Consider the following 18,849-nt stretch of genomic DNA (forward strand, 5'->3'; position numbering starts at 1 on the left):
GTGCACCTGCTGGGGATGGGGTCAGAGCCGAATCCCGAGTCTCACAAAATGCAGGGCGATCCTGCAGTCCATGCAAGGATCTCTTTCCCTCAGATTAAAAGATGCTTTGGGGGTGCTGTGGAGCACCCCGGAGCTCGATGCCCCGGACTCTAGGTCATTGACTCCACATATGGAAGAGGTGTGGCCTGACGTGAGGATCCCCTTAGGAGAGAGAAGCAGCCTGGTCCTTCATGAGTTTTATTAAGTTTATTGGTGAGACACGGGAAGCAGGGAGATAAAGCCCGAACAAGACAAGGACGTACATACTGAGGGCACAACCCTTCATGAATGGGACCAACCCTCAGGGCTACCCCCAGGCCTCCATACACGCAGGGGGCCTGCAAGATATAACCCATCACCTGGCGTCTCACCCGTGGAGCATATGGTCAAATAACCTCCTAAGCCGGGGTGAGAAGGGGGTCCCCACTGAGAGGAACCTTCCTCTGGGGGAGGCCTGCAGGCTGGGGCGAGGTCCAGGCCATCATTGCTGGCAGCGCTGCAGGAAGGGGAGACTGAGGTAGGGGGTCTCCGGGTATGGACGCACAAGGATGGGCTGGAATCCCGAATCTAGATTAACAAACGCTAAGGCGGGAGGTGGAGGAGAGGAAATGTCAGTGGCGAAGAGAAGCAAGGAGGAGAGCAGGATAAATGTGAGACAGGAGTTTTCCCAGGGAAGGGCGACCGGAGGAAAAGCAGGGCGAGGTGGACAGCTGGGAAATGGGCTTCTTTTTCTTTTTTTTTTTTTTTTTTTTTTTTTATCTCGTGGTTTTCTTGGCGGGGGAGCTCAGAGCGGAGGTCTTCCCCTGGGGGTCCTTGAACTCGCTCGCACTCCCCAGCCTGGTTTTGGACTCCCCACGGGGGCTGCAGTTGCCACTGCCGGTGACACAGCCCCCGGACAGCACGCCGTAGCCCCCGGAGACCGAGCTGGGCCGGTAACCGTAGCTGCCAGCGCCGCCGAAACCGAAGCCGGCCCCGGTGCCCGCGGTGCCCGCCGGGGTGCTGCTGATGACTGCTGTGGGGGTGGACGGAGGAGCCGTAAATGTGCGTGTCCCCAGCTGGGATGACCCCAAGTGCCCTCCGGCCTCCCAGCCGCAACCAGCACAGACGTCTCCGTCTCAAGCGAACCCTTCACGTCAGCTGCGGACTCTAATGTGCTCGGTGCCTGAGCAGCTCAAGCTCTGGAAACAATAGGCCAGATCCCCCGGGGTCCCCAGATCGGGCACCTCCTCATTCTTTGAACAAACAGGAGCAGCAAGAGCTTCCTCCCAGAGCATCACATAAGCCAACAGTTCTTGCACTTAACTTTAGAATACATTCCTAATTTTTTTTTTCCAAAGGATCTCCTGATTGCTCGATTTAGGAAGGATTTGCTGGTGTGTCTGGAAGGAGCCCGGCCTGGGCGCTGTGGAGCTAGCACGAACAGGGGGGTGTGCAGCCAGCTGCGTGCAGGTCCCCGCTCCCGGCCAGGAGGTGGACTCAGGAGGCTCACGGCCTGCAGGAGAGCGTGGCCTGGGAGTTCCATCCCAGCAGAGGTGAGATTTCTGGGGAAGGGGCCCATGTGAAGGATCAGAATGTGATGGGAAGCTGGGATGTGATGGGAAGATGCAACGGGTCTCAGCAAGCAAGGCAGTTGTGGCCGTGGTGATCTCCCGGGCAAAGCCCAGGCTGCTCCCCGGGGGCCCGCTTGTGTTCACTGACGGCCTACAAAGACCCCGCAGAGGCGTGAAATACTCACAGATGCTCACGGCGTTGGTGTATTCTCCAGACATCCTGTGCAGAGAGGAAAGTGCAGGTGAAGCTCTGGTGCGTGGCATCCGAGTTCCCCACACTACAGCTTGACGTCAGCAGTCCAGCCTCCACGAGCCCCTCAGCTGGCCAGAGCCCTCTGCTCACCCCCCTCCCGCCCCAGGCCACTCCTCCCATTTCCGAGATGTGCCAACTTGCAAACCTGGGGCCCCCCAACAACAACACCCCTCGGGGGCCCTCCTCTGGGTTTCTCTTTATCCCATTTCTTCATTCCTGCAAGGCTAGCGCCGGAATAAATAAACACACGTGTGGAAATATCAGCAATGGAAGTTGCTCTTAAGGAATGAACTGTCTGGTTTTAGGACCAGTAACTTCTCCCCATATGTCTCGGGGATACAAGGGTGCTCTGTTAGAATAAGGTTTTCCACACTCCGATGCTTCGTGCACCACCCTTCCGATCGTTGCTATGAGCATGTATGGCTCACACTGTTATGTATTTAGGACTTCTCATTGACTCTGTCTTTTATAACAAAAAAAGTGCATTTTTCTTAAAAAGAAGTTTTATATCACCAGGGTGAATAGAAAGCCAACACTACCTGAACAAAAAAGAAAGAACAAACAGCAATAAAAATAAATATAATGAAAATAAAGCAATTTAAAATTTTTTTGCCTGGATATTGTTGTCTGCCAGAGGCCCTGAACCTGGGATCAACTGTCTTTTATCAATAATAGAGGTATTTGCAAGGTCAGAGCAGTGGCGTTAAAGACACACCAGCCCCCCACTGAGGCTTTCTCCTCGCTGTGGTCTGGAAAGTCACAGGCCTTCCGTAAAGGAGTTGCTATCTCATTAACTGACCGGATGCCGTTTAAAGCTATGTTTCTGGGTGACCTCAAAAGTATCTTCAGGCCCTGCAGCAACCCTCCCACACTCTGGGAAACTGAGTCAGAAGTTCTTCCAGCTGTAACCTTCTAAGACCCCTCCCATGACCCACCTGCACTCCTCGCCCTCCAGCAGCTTGCGGTAGGTGGCGATCTCGATGTCCAGGGACAGCTTCGTGCTCATGAGCTCCTGGTACTCGCGCAGCATCCGGGCCAGCTCCTCCTTGGCCTGGTGCAGGGCGGCCTCCAGCTCGTCCAGCTTGGCCCGGGCGTCCTTCAGGGCACAGTCGCCCCGCTGCTCGGCATCGGCGATGGCCGTCTCCAGGTTGGAGCACTGAGGGGGCAAGAGGTAGCATTTTCCCCTGAGTTCTAGGGCCCTCTGGGCCTCACTTCACCCCTCACCCCAACATGCTCACTGTGGTCGGACCCTCCTCAGTCTGGCCCCACTTCTTAAAGCAAAGCCACATCCACGGTGATGGAGTCACATGAGTCAACATGAGTCAGGGAGGATTGTTACTCTCAGCTACTTGGGTACTGAAAGACTCTTCCAGTTGTTCCAGACTTCAGATGGGAGGTAAGGGTGGGGGATGAGATCAGGGGCTCCATTGGAGAACGTGGGCTCTGAGACGGAGGACCAAGAGTGAGAGAGGGGCCCAGGGCAGTTACGTGGGCTAGGCAGAGCACTCCTCCCTTGCCAATGAGCCAGGACGCCCCGAAGCCCCCTCACCTGCTTCTTCACACTCTCAATCTCCGAGCGCAGCCTTTGGATAAGGCGAGTCAGTTCGGAGATCTCGTTCTTGGTATGTTTGAGGTCATCTCCATGCCGACCGGCCGCTAGCTGGAGCTCCTGGAACTAGGGGGACAGGGACGAAGCAGAGACCTTGACTCAGGGCCTGGCTGAGCTCAGCCTGGCAGACTGTGCCTTGGTCTTCAGAGTGTGACAGAGGTGGGTGGGGGTCCCCTACCTTACCAGGCTGTCAACAGCCTCCCACTCAACCTTCTGCTCATTGGGTTTATTTGTTTGCATTAAGCACAGCTATCTCACTGACGGTTAGACTTGGTCATAAGGACACACGAAAGCCTTCTACTCTCCACGTTGCCACTTTATAACACTCAACTCCAGGAATGATGCTCCTCCACCCATAGCCCTTCAAAGTCAAGGACAAATTCAAACCATGAGCAAAGGAGCAAGGTGCTTGGAGGCTTGGCATCCACCAGTCTCTCTAGATTTGTTTTCCATTGCCCCTGCCCTTCATCTACTTCTTTCTACACCCGTGCCAAACAGTTCCATGTTCCCCAAATGCCCCTGTGCTCTCAAGTTTCTGAGTCTTTGCATGAACTGCTACCTCCACCTGGAAAACCCTTCCCCATCCATTTTTTTCTTTTTCCTCAGCTAGTTCCAACTCAGCCAGGGCAGAGTTACTTCCTCCACGAGGCCTTCCTTGATCTCTCAGTTGGGCGTACTTCCATTTCCATAGCTCCTGGCACCCCAGTCCATAGATCTTACCACATTGTACTACAAGTAGGCCTTTCTGTGTCTTTCCTATCAGACTTAGCATGACTGGATGGCAGGGATCTGTCTTCTCTGTGACTTCCTCCCCTTCATAGCTCAGCTGGGCCCTAGGCTACAGGAAGTCTTTCTGGGCATGAAGAATAGTGTGTGTGTGTGTGTGTGTGTGTGTGTGTGTGTGTGTGTGTGTGATGATGGTGGTGGTGGATTCTGCTATTCCCCAACACCACTAGCCATGAGTTTGAGGTCATCTAGGTTTTGGGATCATGCCTGCCTTTGATGTCATCCAGCAAATAGTCAAAGAGTATTTTAGTTCTACCCCAAAATCTGGCTTAAGAGGAACTTGGAAAAGTGTGACATTCAGAACTCTGATGGCTGTGCACTGCTTCTCTATGTCCCTGGTGCTTGGCCTTGCAGGTTGTTATATCTGACCCTAACAAGGCCCCACATTTAGAATTCCTCTTAAAGATACCAGATCCCCTGGAAGGCAGATTGGGGGGATTCTCACTATGCCTCTGTGCTTTATCTTTGGTGCTAATCTTGGGATGATAAACACTGGGGCAGGACAGGTGGTCTTTTCCTGCTTCTCTGTAAGGCTGTGTGAGCAGGATGGCCCTCCCTACCAACCAACAGGGAGGGGGGCACTAACTTCCCCAGTTCTGACACCAAACAGTCTCCTTTTGAAGCAAATAGGAAAGCATCCTCCTCTGTTCTGCTCCCAGCCCACCCCAAACCCTCACTATAAATGCTTCTTACCAGAGTCGTGTCCTGATCTTTTGTCTAAACACCGTAAAATTGGCAGTCGTCTAGATTCCAATCCAGCTCCATCCCTTACCAGCTAAGTGAGCTTGGCAAGTTACTGACACCCCCACCCTTTCAAAGGGGAATAATAATAATAAGACCTCATAATTCTATTGCTAGAACTAGAAACTCTGGTCAATAAGTGCTTACCTCCAGATGGAGACATGCAGGTGTGGATAACCCCGAACAGCAAATGTTCCAAAAATTATGTCTGTGCAGACCTGCCTAATTCTTCTGGAAGGAGCCCAGGGTTAAGCACTAGCCACTGACAATCCAGAGTGGCTGGGCCACATGGCTGTCCCTGATCCCAGCTTGCAGCAGTCACATGTAGGGAAGTGGGAACTGGAGACTTGGGTATGAACTTGGGTTGGAACTTTTATCAAGAATCCTGGCTTTTGTTGTTGCCTGAACCTTGAAAGCCTCCCTTCCTCCCACCCCTGCTGGCCACATCCTTCTGTCCCTGTGGTGGCATGAAGGCAGGGGGAGGGACAACATAAGTCCTCAAGTGTGTGAATCTCCCCTGAGAAGGAACCCAATAAACAGCATAGAACAATTAGGAAGTTGTCATCTTGATCTGAGAAACCGAATTATCTAAAGAATTATTTCCCCACCCACGACCCATTAGAGGAGTTAAGATCTAAGGGACTCATACTCCCCCTTTATTCATTCAGTTGGACTTGAATGAAAGGTAGGAATTACCTGATCTCAGATCACACTCAAGAGACCCCTTAATTTATTGTAATTAATGAGGAGTTGAGATGCTAACTACCTGTGTTTTCCTCCCTCTCAGACTCAGTATAAAACCCTGTCTCCAGGAAGTCAGTCCTGACCTGCCCCACCTGGTCCCCTAACCTCTGTCTCCTCAGCATCCAGGACTCTGTGCCACATTCATTTGCACTCAGCTGTGGGTGTCCTTCGATGGCTGCCTCAGTCTAAGTGGGTCAGTCTAAGAGTTTCATCTTCTCCCTTTGGGCTTCCCCCAGTGACCAGGACAGTGCAGTGCTCCGAGCAAATGTGTAGGCCATGGCAGGCCATGGACTCTAGGGAGGTATGCAGCCCACCTTAGTCTGGTACAGCGCCTCAGCCTCAGCCTTGCTCTTCAAGGCGATCTCCTCATACTGAGCACGGACCTCAGCAATGATGCTGTCCAAGTTCAGGTCCCGATTGTTGTCCATGGACAGGATGACAGATGTGTCACTGATGTGGGACTGGATCTGAGCGATCTCCTACATGGAAAAGAAGGAGACATGAAATGCTTTTTGTGGGCAGAGGAAGGGGCCAAAGTGATGGCCCTTTCCTAGCATATCCCCCAGATTCTCCCAAATGGAGGCAAGCTGTATTCCCCAAAGCCCCCCAGCCCAAATGTCTCAATACCACATCTGAAACTGTTGAATGAGTTTGAAGCAGTTAAGGAAGAAAATAGCTCATCTGTCTGTCCCTTGAGACAGGCCAGGAGTAGAGGAAGTAGTGGGAAAACAGCCCGGCCACCAAATAAGAGACACTAAGGACATGGGAGCTGACATATGCTTGGCCAATAGGCTCAGACCTGCAGCTAGATGGTCAGAGGCAGTAGGAAGGGTGTGAAGACTCCTCACCTCTACCCCTGGAGATTCCTACTCAAGACCCAGGGAGACAACCAAGCGGTAGGAACTGGAGACTTGGGTATGAACTTGGGTTGGAACTTTTATCAAGAATCCTGGCTTTTGTTGTTGCCTGAACCTTGAAAGCCTCCTTTCCTCCCACCCCTGCTGAATGTCCTTGGCTGAAGATCAGTGGGAACCTCATAAGGATGCATGACTTCCTGATGGAAGTAAGACCAGGACATCTGGAGGCCAGGCTGGGACCGATGGTGCACACATCATTCAGGGGCATCGGGACAGATGTCATGCGTGCCTTGGATCAACTTGGCCCCCAGCATCCAAATGCTGGAGATCTCCTGGGCTCTTAAAGGAATGAGTAACCAACCACTCATTCACACGTCTGTCCTTCCAGAAGACAGAGCTGGGGATGGAGCCTTACCCCCTCATACAGGCATTTGAAGAACTTGATTTCTCCATCCAGGGCATCCACCTTGGCCTGAAGCTCCACCTTGCTCATGTAAGCTGCATCCACATCCTAAAGGAATCCAAAGACCCCTGGCATTGCCATTCTTCAAGTCCAGACAGACCTCTCCCAGGAACTGGCATCTGAGCACCAACACTAAGACTGGCTAGCTGCCTCCAGGGAATGGTGTCGAGACCCAGAGGGCAGGAATATAACTTCCACCCAAGGTTCACTGCGAGCCTCTAGAAGTCGTCTGCACCCCATCCAAACTGGAACCGTGTTACTGCCTCTATTTCTTAAAGGGGGTATAGGAGAGAGCTCTACCTTCCACACGGGGCTCATTCTGCAGTCAGGGCCCAGGGCAGCCATGGCGCTTTGCCAGAGACAGGCAGAGTTGGAAGGTAAACCTGCAGCCCCACTCAAAGCCTGTCCTGTTTCCCAAGCCAAAGTGGACACAACCTGGGCACTGACTACCCATATCTGGGCTCCTGCTCATTCACACCGAATACTAAGAGCTGACAAGGTGATATATTCTAGGGAAACATCAAGGTTTCCCAAGACGTCCCAAGCAGCACAACCCTCCGTCTTCCGCTGGCACTTGAGCTCCCAGTCTTCCTACAAGGAGCACAGACCTCAGTCTCCTCTCTGTTACCCACCCTGCCCTCCACACTCCCCCCGCCTGGGTGACGGAGGGCCATGCACCAGCACCCCCCACCTCCTCACCTTCTTGAGCACCACAAATTCATTCTCGGCAGTTGTGCGCTTGTTAATCTCCTCCTCATACCTGCAGGAAAGCGTCACATGAGTAAGGGATGCGTGTGTGTCCTCATCGTGAAAGCAGAGAATGGATGCCCACACTATGTACCTTTTAGCAGGTATTAGTCTGTATCTTTGCAAATCTGTCCAACTCACTAGGACTACTTGGCCAGTGCCATAGACAGGGTTTGAAAGCAACGCCTTCCCAAGCCAGGGGACCAGATGATTTGGGATTTGGGTTTCTCCTGATGCCTGGAGAGTAAGTTCTTTCTTCCTCTTCCCATGAAGTGTCCAAATCACAGGAACGTGCTGCTGCCCCTTTCAGCCATGATTCTTGTGTCACTCCAGCTGCCTGACACTCGTGCTAATAACGTTACCCCATCTCAACACATGACTCTTAAGGAAGCCAGAACTATCCCCCAGGACAGGAAGAGGGGGCATTTCCCCAATGCCATGACCTGAGGGAGATGAGAGAAACTCCAACTCTCTCCCCTGCTGGGTTGAGGTGGGGGGAGAATGGTTCCTTGGAACTTGGAGACCCACTGAGCAAGCTTAGGAGCTGAGAGGCTCTCTCCAGTGGAGAGCAGGAGGGAGTGCACCAAGGAGGTGGCCACTTGCCAGAACAGCCCTGCCGCTGCCTGAGAGACTGACTATCCACTGTCCAGACTGCCCGGCAACCCAGAGAGGGCCCTCATCTTGCCCAGGTAGGGGAACTCAGGATGGGCTACTCTCACCCAAGCTCAGTGCCCCTGCAGCCAACAGCAAGTGGCCCAGTGCCTGCAGGGAAGGCCCAGCTCTAGCAGGCCAGTCAGCCGAGATGTGGGGTCCTGCCCACCTCTTCTTGTAGTCCTCCACCACGTCCCGCATGCTCCTCAGCTCCGAGTCCAGCCGCACCCTGTCCCCGGACAGCGTCTCCAGCTGCTTCCGCAGGTTGCTGATGTAGCCCTCGAGGATGGGCTCCAGGTTGTTCTTGCAGTTGTTCACATCCAGCTGCTGCAGCAGCTCCCACTTGGTCTCCAGCACCTGGTTCTGCTGCTCCAGGAACCGCACCTGGGACCCAAATCAACAGGTACTCGGTCAATAGGGAGGCTGCGTGCTTTCCTTTCCTGGACAGTGGCTGTGTTGTCCTATGCTACATTAGCTTACAGGGTAAGCCTCAGCCCTTGGAAAATACCGCCTGCCCCCGCCCAGGGCCCTTTGTCTGCCTCAGGCTCTCTTTCTGGGGACAGCCTCTAAGACCAGGCAAGGCCTCATCATCTTCATTTCCTGCCGCTCAGATCTGTCTCCTCCTCACTGGTCTAAGTCTGCCTGGGCCAGTGCTCATGGGCAGCCTGGGCCACCTCTCTGAGGCAAGTCCTTAGACACCTGAGCTGGCCTGTCCTGGCCTTCACACTCCTGGGTGCCTCTGCCCAGGGCCTGGTGTCTGGGCTTCAGTCGTGGCATCTACCAGCCCAGCCAGGGGCAGGCACTCAGCCGACCGGGGCTCTTGGGCCTTCCTATGTGGCTTTCATGTCTGACTCTCTGACTTCAGAGCATTTCTCCTGGGGAACAACCAGCATTCCCAAGTTGCAGCCTGAAAATACCAAGCCATTCCCTTGCTCAAAAGGCTCTGGGGGTTCCACATCACCTGCAGGGTCGAACCCAAATTCCTCCGGTGCTCCTTGCAATGTGCGCACCCCCTTGTTCCCCTCTGTCACCGCTCACCTGACATTTGCGCAAAGCCAAGTTCTCCCCATTCTCCGAGCAAGTCTACCACACTACACAGGACGGCTCCCTCTCCCCAGGCCTCCTTTCCCCACCCCCATCTGCCCCCATTCATGCTCTGCTACCCCACTCACTGACACCCTAGTGGGCTTCCCCTGCTCCCTTGTGCTCAGCAAGTCCCTATTTCCAAGGCTCTGCTACCCCTTTCTTCCTCAGGGGTTCTCAAACTCAAGGGGACATCACCCTCACCCGGGAACTCTGGGTCCCTAACGTGCATTTCTATGAGTGCCCAGGTGATCCTATGCTGCTAGTTCCAGGAGCACATTCGAAGACCACAGGGCTAGTGCCTCACTGATCCCCATCTGCCTCACCTTATACATCGGGGGTATTATATATAGGCTTTGAGTCTGTTTTTCAACCAGAATTTGAGCTGGTCTAGGTCCCATGAGAGGAGAAACTGAGTTTCATGGCTTTATAGATATCCTAGGCTGCCACGGAGCTCTCCTTTGTCCAGCTTCCGAGTTGCATAGACTTACTCTCCTACTTCTACCTTGAAACCACTTGCTCTGCCTCCTGGAAACCTTCTCACACGAAGCTCCCTGGCTCTTCCTGCCCCTCTGACCACCCCCCATCCGTCTGCACTGATTTCAGGTTTGTCCAGTTTCTTTCCTGCTCTGTCCTCACTGTGTCTGCAGCCTGGGGAGTGTCCAGTTTTCCTCTGCTTCAGACAGGGAGGTCTCTGAGGGCAGTAAAGGCAGAGGAAGGAAGAAGCTCTAGGTTTGGCTTGCTCCAAAAAGTCCCACCTTGTCGATGAAGGAGGCGAACTTGTTGTTCAGAGCCTTGATCTGCTCCCGCTCCTGGGTGCGCACTTTCTGGATCTCGGGGTCCAGCTCCACGTTGAGGGGGGCCAGGAGGTTCTTGTTGACCGTGACCTGATGGATTCCCCCCGGAGGGCACACGGACGGGCACACGGGCCCCAGGGCCACACTGCCAAACATGCTCCCAGCAAAGCCACTGGCCCGGCCTCGACCTAACCCATAGCCACCCACCCGCCCACTGCCGCTGGCCATGTTGAGGGAGATGCTCCTGGTGCCCCCCAGGCTGTAGAGGCTCCGGCTTCCAAAGCCTCCGCTGAGCCCTTTGCCCCCTGCTCGGTAGGAGGATGAGCTGCCCCCGGAGAGCACTGCCGAGCAGCCGCTGAAGCCCCCCTTGGAGGCAGCTCCCGACTTGTAGGTGAATTGGCGATTCATGCTGGGGAGGCCAGAGAGATGGAATAAGATGCTAACCCTTAGCTGAGATGCAATTGACCAGCCTACAATCACAGGCTCCCCCTTTATAGGTTCAGGAGGGAGCCACTGCCCTAATTTGTGGGTTTAGTTTGCCTGGGAGCAAGAAATCATTTTCTCCCAGCAAAATCAGAGACACCAGGTAAATAACTTGAAAACCTCCAAAATGCTGGGCTTGCAAGCCTTGCTCATGTAATTTGAGTCTTATCTAATTAACATGGGATAATTAGGCTGGCCAAATTATCCCTGGAAAGATCTTGGCTGAGAGATTTGTCACAGCCTCAATTGCCCTTCCGCAGGGAGGGGGGAGGCTGCATTGCAGGGGGTGCAGAGGAAGGCCTTTAATTGACAGCCTCATCTGTGAGAGATCTCAGGACTCTACCAGCATCAGATCAAGGACCCGGGCTAAACTGCTTTTATGTGGTTAAGAAAAGGCTCTGTAGACTGGCTTCCCAGGGCTCCTGGAGACAGGAATCCAGGGCCTCTGCTGGGCCCTTCCAGACAGCTCTTCTGCTCCCCTGTGCACCCGGGCTGCCCAGCACACACCAACTTCTTTGTTCTTGTGCTCTCCCACCACCTCTCCCTTGACCTTGAAATACCACCAGACATGATAGCCGACACTAGTATAGCACTTTACAGCATTGCAAGAGCTCCTTGCACACCAAAGCTCGCTTAATGCACTCTGTCAGCCTAGGGAGCAGTATGATAATCCACATTTCACAAAGGGGAAAACAGAGGTTCAGAGAGCTGAGGAGAGCAAATATTTCACGAGCCCTCTTTTTGTATGAGTCCCAGAGGATGCAAACACCCAATAAAATGAAGGCCTCAACATTGAGGTTCTCTAGGCTGGTCTTCTGACCCCACATACAAAGCAATGAAGGCTGTATTTGCCCATCTGTCCACTGACCTATGCATTCTTTCATCCATCTTTCACTTAAGAGCCTTCTGTTAAGGGCTGACTCTGTCCCAGGTACTGTGCCAGTCTCTGGGGTCATAAAGACAGAAGCCTAGCTCACAATTCTAAGAGGAAGGGCAGACACTTGAATTTCATTAGAGCCTTGTCAACACCAAAGTATGTGACCCAAGTGTTTCACAGTTTCCAAATCCCAAATATATTCACCATACATAATACCCTTCACAAAAAGATGCAATTATTTCACCAGAGTGCTTGAATGAAGTTTGCCAATCTCACTTTTCTATTTCTGTCCAGAGATTGTAGCCCTATTCTGTATTCTGTATTATAATACAGCAGTATTTTATGCTTCTACTATAGAACGAAACAATTGCCAAATTCAACCTCCCCTGCTCTTTTTATACAAAACAGCTGTTTTCTAGTTAAGAATAATCATTTTCTTAGATGGTCTCAATTTCACTACCAGCAACAACACTTGGCACAAAGTTTTTAGCTTTGCAATTTCTTCATCAGGCGTGATGAATGAAGACCAACAAAGCTGTGTTGTGATGAGAATGCAGAGTGTTTCAGCCAGAATCACTCCCTAATTGACTCCTTTCAGCACACCAGCATCAGGGTGAACATGATTCAGACCCATGTCTCAGCAAAACTACAGACTGCTGTCACAGGCCCTGAGATCACTCCCTAGAGCTGACAGTCAGTGGTCACACTGTAAATGCCAGCTCTGCAGTGCAGTTGTATGAGTGCTAATGCACAGCCAGCCCTCACTCTGCAAGGCCTTCACTACCCCTCTCCCAACCCAGGCTTTCTTCCTTGTAAACCTGCCATATGGGCACCCCAGGAATCTTCTCTGGTCACATCTCAATCCAACTCTCCTCTCTGGCCAGCATCCCCAAAATGTACCTATTTTTTTCTCTAATTCAATGTTTCCTGTGTTTTCAAGTGTGTGCCATTCTTCTCCAACAGGCAGAAAGTTTCCTAAAGACGAGACCCACACACTACCTTCCCTCTTCACTGCCCAGAACCACAGGAGGGAGGGACTCTCAGGAAGTCATGGAGGGACAAAAAGATTTTTTAGTGACCCTTGAAATCATTCCCTCTAAGGACAAGATCCTTGGTATCTGTCTTTAAAAATTCCCCTAAGTGGGCCCCTTATATTTCACATCCTGCCACTGCTTTTGCTAGAGGAAAATCTGATCTTCACCCAGTTGCTAAATCAGCCCCATTTCCCACCAAAGGCCAGTGCTGCCATTAGCCTTTGCTTAGGCCTCTAAGCAGGCATCTATGATGGGTTCAGCACACAGAAGGCAGGAAAGCAACCTCCCATCACACCCAGAAGCAATAAAATCATGCTGTAAAAGAATATTTAGTATTTGTCATCCAGGAAGTTAGAGTAAACCTACTTTTCCCTTCTTTTGACACTGCTTAGCAGAAGAAATAGCATGAACGCTATTCTTCTACTTACTACAACTAAGAATCGAGATATTATATATAAAACAAACATAAGAAGACTCTGAAAGGTGGAGAGGAAAAGTCACACTGGATTGGGATCTTAGGAATGACATGGTGGTGAGTTCCCTGGGTTTCCTATTTGTTTCATATATCCCAGACTTAGGGCAGACAAATGCAACAGCCTGGAGGGTACAGATTTTTCAGAAGCTCTACAGAAGTCTAACCTTTCCAGCCAAATATCTAGGAATGGGGAAACCTAGAAACAGAAAACTTATAGACAATAGCCACTCTACTCTAGCCAAACATTACAAAAAACACTGAGGTCCTTTACCCACCTACTCCAGCAAAAGTTGAGCAGGAAGCCTAGACTCACCAGATTATAATCAGGCACCCTGGGTGATGCCAGAGAAGGCCAAGGCAGAAGCTGGGACTTTTATCCCCACCAGCCAATTGTCCCAGATCCATCCAACCACATGAGGAGCTCTGACTTCCACTTCCACCTAGCAGTAACAGGGTGGCACCCAATCCTTTGCCCTATTAGGGCAACGTCAGAAGAAGATGGATAAAACAGAAGACTAAAATAAGATCCAGAGTCTTATAATAGCCAAAATTCCAGGTTTTGATAAAAATTACTTATAATACCAAGAACAAGGAATATCTCAAACTGAATGAAAAAAGACAATCAATAGATACCAACACTGAGGTGACAAAGATGTCAGAATTATCTGATGAATATTTTGAAGCAGGCATGATAAAAATACTTCAGTAGCAATGAAGAGCATACTAAGCAGATGGAAAAATAGAAATCTCAAAAAGAAATAAAATATCAAGAAGAACCAAATGGAAGTTTTAGAATTGATAAATACAATAACCAAAGTAAAAACCTCAAAGGATAAGGTTAACAGTAGAATAAAGGGGCCAGAGGAAAGACTCTGAACTATACGATAGAACAACAGAAATTACTCAATCTGAACCATAGAGAGAAAAGTAGAATGAATGAGAGAAAGAAAGAAAAGAAAAAGAAAAGAAAAGAAAAGAAAAAAGAAAAGAAAAGAAAGAAAAAAAGAAATGAACTGAGCATCAGAGACCCATGCAACTATAACAAAATATTTTACATCCATGTTATTGGAGTTTCATGAGAGAAGAAAAAGGACTGGCTGAAAAAAGTACCCAAAGAAATAAGAACTGAAAATTTCCCAAAGGACAAAAATCTAAACATTCAAGAAGCTGACAAATCCAAACAGAAAAAAATTCCAAAACATCCACACCAATTCTGGTGTAGATATATCACAGTCAGAATTCTGAAAACTAAGGATGAATTAAAATTGTGAAAGTAAAAAAAGAGGAACAACACCTTACTTATAAAGGAAAGGATTTCAAAGGGTAGCCAAAGTCTCATTAGAAGCCACAGAAGTTAAAAGGGACTGGCACAATATTGTTCAAGTGCTTGAAGGCAAAAACAAAAAACAAAAAACAAACAAAACAAACTGTCAACACGGTTTCCTATACCCAGCAAAATTATCCTTCAGGAATGAAGGGGAAACCCTAACACTCTTAGATGAATGAAAACTAAAAGCAGCATTTGTTGTCAGCAGACCTACCTTAAAATGGTGAGAGGAAGTTCTGTAAACAGAAAGGACATGATAAAAGAAGAAACCTTGAAACTTTGGGGAAAAGGAAAGAACATGGTAATAAAAAACAAGGGGAAATATAATAGACGTTCCCTCTCCTCTTGAATATTCTCTAACTGATGTTTGATTGTTGAAGCAAAAATTATAACACTGTGGTGGTTCTAAATGAGTTTAGGGGAAGTATTTAAGAAATTATACCATAAAGGAGGAGGGTAAAGGGATGTAGAGAGTAAGGGTTTCTTCACTTGCACTGGTCAAATGGCAATAGCGGTAAACTGTTAATGTTCCTATGGCAGCCACTAAAAATGGTATACAAAGACATATGCTCAAAAACACTATATATATATCAAAATAGGCTCTTAAAAAGGTTTAAGCAGCCACAGGAAAGCAGGAAAACAAGGAGAAGTGAGAAACAGAATAGGTACAAGAATTAAATTACAGACTTATCCCTTAACATATTAAGAATTACATTAAATACAATCTAAATACATCTGTTAAAAGACGGAGTTTGTCAGGGCTTATTAAAAACATTTAAAAATAATAATAAAGATTTAAAAAATAAAAAGTATTAGCCCAAAAATAAAATAAGTAAAAATAAAAAAACATTAGCCAACTATATGCTATCCACAAAAAAAAAAATGACTCACTTTAAATATAATAATATATGCAGGTTAAAAGTAAAAGGACAGAGAAAGATAGCATCATGCAAATATTAATTAAAAGAAAATAGGACTGGCTATATAAACATCATATAAAGTACCTTTCAGAGCAAAAAAACCTATGAAACACAGAGAAACATTATAAAATATAAAAGGCCTGATACACCAAGAAGACAGAGCAATGCTAATGTGTATACACCAAATGAAAGAGCTGCAAAATATGTGAAGCAAAAGCTGATAGAACCAAAAGAAGAAGTAGATGAATCTACAATTAGAGTTAGGGACTGCAATATTCCTCCCTCAACAATGGATAGAACCACTAGAGAAAAAAAATCATCAAGGATATAAAAGATCTCACTGATGCTCTCACAACAGGATCTAATTGGCATTATAGAATTCCCAACAAAAAGCAGAATAAATATTCTTTTCATGTTAATGTGCTCAGAACAGTACCTGGCACATATTAAGTGCTGGATACATGTTGCAAGATCAACCAACACTTATTACAGATAACTTTTTACAGAAACTGAGACACAGAGAGGTTAAATTCCCTGGGCAAGAAGACCACACAGCTGGAAACTGGGAATGGAAGCCAGGCAGCCCACTGCAGAGCCCATGATTTAACTACGACTGCCTGAAATCTTTTTAAAACAACTCAGCCCTATGAAACTAGACCACTCTCTTTCACCATACACAAAGATAAACTCAAAATGGATGAAAGATCTAAATGTGAGACAAGATTCCATCAAAATCCTAGAGAAGAACACAGGCAACACCCTTTTTGAACTCGGCCATAGTAACTTCTTGCAAGATACATCCACGAAGGCAAAAGAAACAAAAGCAAAAATGAACTATTGGGACTTCATCAAGATAAGAAGCTTTTGCACAGCAAAGGATACAGTCAACAAAACTCAAAGACAACCTACAGAATGGGAGAATATATTTGCAAATGACATATCAGATAAAGGGCTAGTTTCCAAGATCTATAAAGAACTTATTAAACTCAACACCAAAGAAACAAACAATCCAATCATGAAATGGGCAAAAGACATGAACAGAAATCTCACAGAGGAAGACATAGACATGGCCAACATGCATATGAGAAAATGCTCTGCATCACTTGCCATCAGGGAAATACAAATGAAAACTACAATGAGATACCACCTCACACCAGTGAGAATGGGGAAAATTAACAAGGCAGGAAACAACAAATGTTGGAGAGGATGCGGAGAAAAGGGAACCCTCTTACACTGTTGGTGGGAATGTGAACTGGTGCAGCCACTCTGGGAAACTGTGTGGAGGTTCCTCAAAGAGTTAAAAATATACCTGCCCTACGACCCAGCAATTGCACTGTTGGGGATTTACCCCAAAGATACAAATGCAATGAAACGCCGGGACACATGCACCCCGATGTTTCTAGCAGCAATGGCCACGATAGCCAAACTGTGGAAGGAGCCTCGGTGTCCAACGAAAGATGAATGGATAAAGAAGATGTGGTTTATGTATACAATGGAATATTACTCAGCTATTAGAAATGACAAATACCCACCATTTGCTTCAACGTGGATGGAACTGGAGGGTATTATGCTGAGTGAAGTAAGTCAGTCAGAGAAGGACAAACATTATATGTTCTCATTCATTTGGGGAATATAAATAATAGTGAAAGGGAAAATAAGGGAAGGGAGAAGAAATGTGTGGGAAATATCAGAAAGGGAGACAGAACATAAAGACTGCTAACTCTGGGAAACGAACTAGGGGTGGTAGAAGGGGAGGAGGGCGGGGGGTGGGAGTGAATGGGTGACGGGCACTGGGTGTTATTCTGTATGTTAGTAAATTGAACACCAATAAAAAAATAAATTAAAAAAAAATGAAAAAAAAAAAAAAAACAAAAAAACAACTCAGCCCTATGATTCCTATTCAAAAGGTTTGGGATAGGGCCTGAGTTTATAGTTTCTTAAACTTCCTCACGATTTTTTTCTCCAGATACTGAACCCACTCTTGGGGGTCTGCCTTTTAAGGGCCCAGTCAGGAGCACAATATGATTCAACTCACATCCCATTGTCCAGAATTTTGTTTCATAGCCACAGCTATCTATAAAGGGGGTTTGAAAATGTTGCCCATAACTGAGTGGCCATAAACTCATCTGTAATTTCTATTTCTGTAGGAGAAGAGAAGAAAGGATATTGGGGGACAACTGGCAGGCTTAGGCACATTCTGTCTGCTAGATGAGCACTCTTGACCCTGTATCACTCTACTGTTAAACACCATAGGATGGAGTCCGAATCGCTTGAGGTAACAAAGCAGCAGGATGACCAACCTGGGACCGAGTGGGTTCTCAGAACATAGGATGCTCAGTTTTTGTTTTTTTTTTTGTTTTTGTTTTTGTTTTTGTTTTTGTTTTTGTTTTTGTTTGGATGCTCAGTTTTAAAACCAGGGATGTCCCAGGAAAACAGAACAAGCTAGTCACTCTGCCCAGAAAAGTCCTCATCAACCTCTCCTGCTACACCTCTCTCTCAGGTACACCAGACTATATTTCTGGGAGAGAGACTAAAGAGTCAGGCTTTTGTCAAGCTCTTTTTTTCAGTCCTCAACAAATCTTTATTAAGGACCTACTGTGTGCCAAGCACTGCTCCCATCTCCGGGAGATAGCCTTCTATCCCATCCCCCTGGCCAACTCTTCCTCAATGTTTAGGTTTTAGGGTTCAGTTTGAAGGCTCTTCATCAAGGAAGTTTTCCCCCATCCTACTAGTCTGAACCCTTGCTCCTGATAGGCACTTCCCCTAAACAGCACTTATATCCTGTACTCTGTACATTTTCTTTCCTGCCTTCCCAGTAGACATAGGTCTTGGCCATCTTTTTGTATTAGTGTCAAGGACAGAATCTACCATATAGTAGGTGTTCAATAAATGATTGTTGAATGAATGGATGGCTCTTTAGAAACCTAGGGCTTGCTCAGATGAGAAGCTATGCCTGTCCTCCCCCTGGTTGGCCATGTTCCCTCCTTTCAGCACTCCCAACAGCACTCATGACACAGGGAGCTGATGAGACCTCTCCTCCCAATCCCACACCGCTGGACTTCATGGGGTGCTATGCAAGGAACTACTTTCTGAGCCAAGTAGGAGACAAAGCAGCGGAGTTGCCCTTGTGAACTGAGCCCCCAGGCTGCTGCTTCCCACTCCACACCTGCTGGCCATGACCTGATAATAATTCTTGTAATGAGAATGATAATAAAACTATTATCCCTTAATTAGGCAGTAATGACACCAGCTTGGCTGCCAAGTAAGGCTGGAGGGCCTGCAGTTAATTTTTTTTTAAAGCAGAAGCTTTTCAATAAGGTGGGAGAAGAAGGGCCATTTTTGCCCACTTTCCAAAGCGAAGTAAAAATAACATGCACTTCGGTCAGCCCAGGTAAGTGAACATGGGGGAGAAC

General features: G+C 48.2%; 1 protein-coding gene across 1 annotated transcript; it reads right to left on the reverse strand.

Annotated features, from left to right (window-relative positions):
- Nucleotides 1–224: 224 nt before the first annotated feature.
- Nucleotides 225–10,769, reverse strand: KRT73 (keratin 73). The gene is given in 9 exon segments (NM_001346046.1): nt 225–1,051; nt 1,775–1,809; nt 2,778–2,998; nt 3,392–3,517; nt 6,037–6,201; nt 6,995–7,090; nt 7,742–7,802; nt 8,610–8,824; nt 10,282–10,769. Coding segments are annotated over 9 exon segments (1,767 nt in total). The 5' UTR covers nt 10,729–10,769; the 3' UTR covers nt 225–650.
- Nucleotides 10,770–18,849: the final 8,080 nt, after the last annotated feature.

The sequence above is a fragment of the Canis lupus genome, chromosome 27 (genome assembly GCF_011100685.1).
Source record: "Canis lupus familiaris isolate Mischka breed German Shepherd chromosome 27, alternate assembly UU_Cfam_GSD_1.0, whole genome shotgun sequence".
NCBI classification, from domain to species: domain Eukaryota; kingdom Metazoa; phylum Chordata; class Mammalia; order Carnivora; family Canidae; genus Canis; species Canis lupus.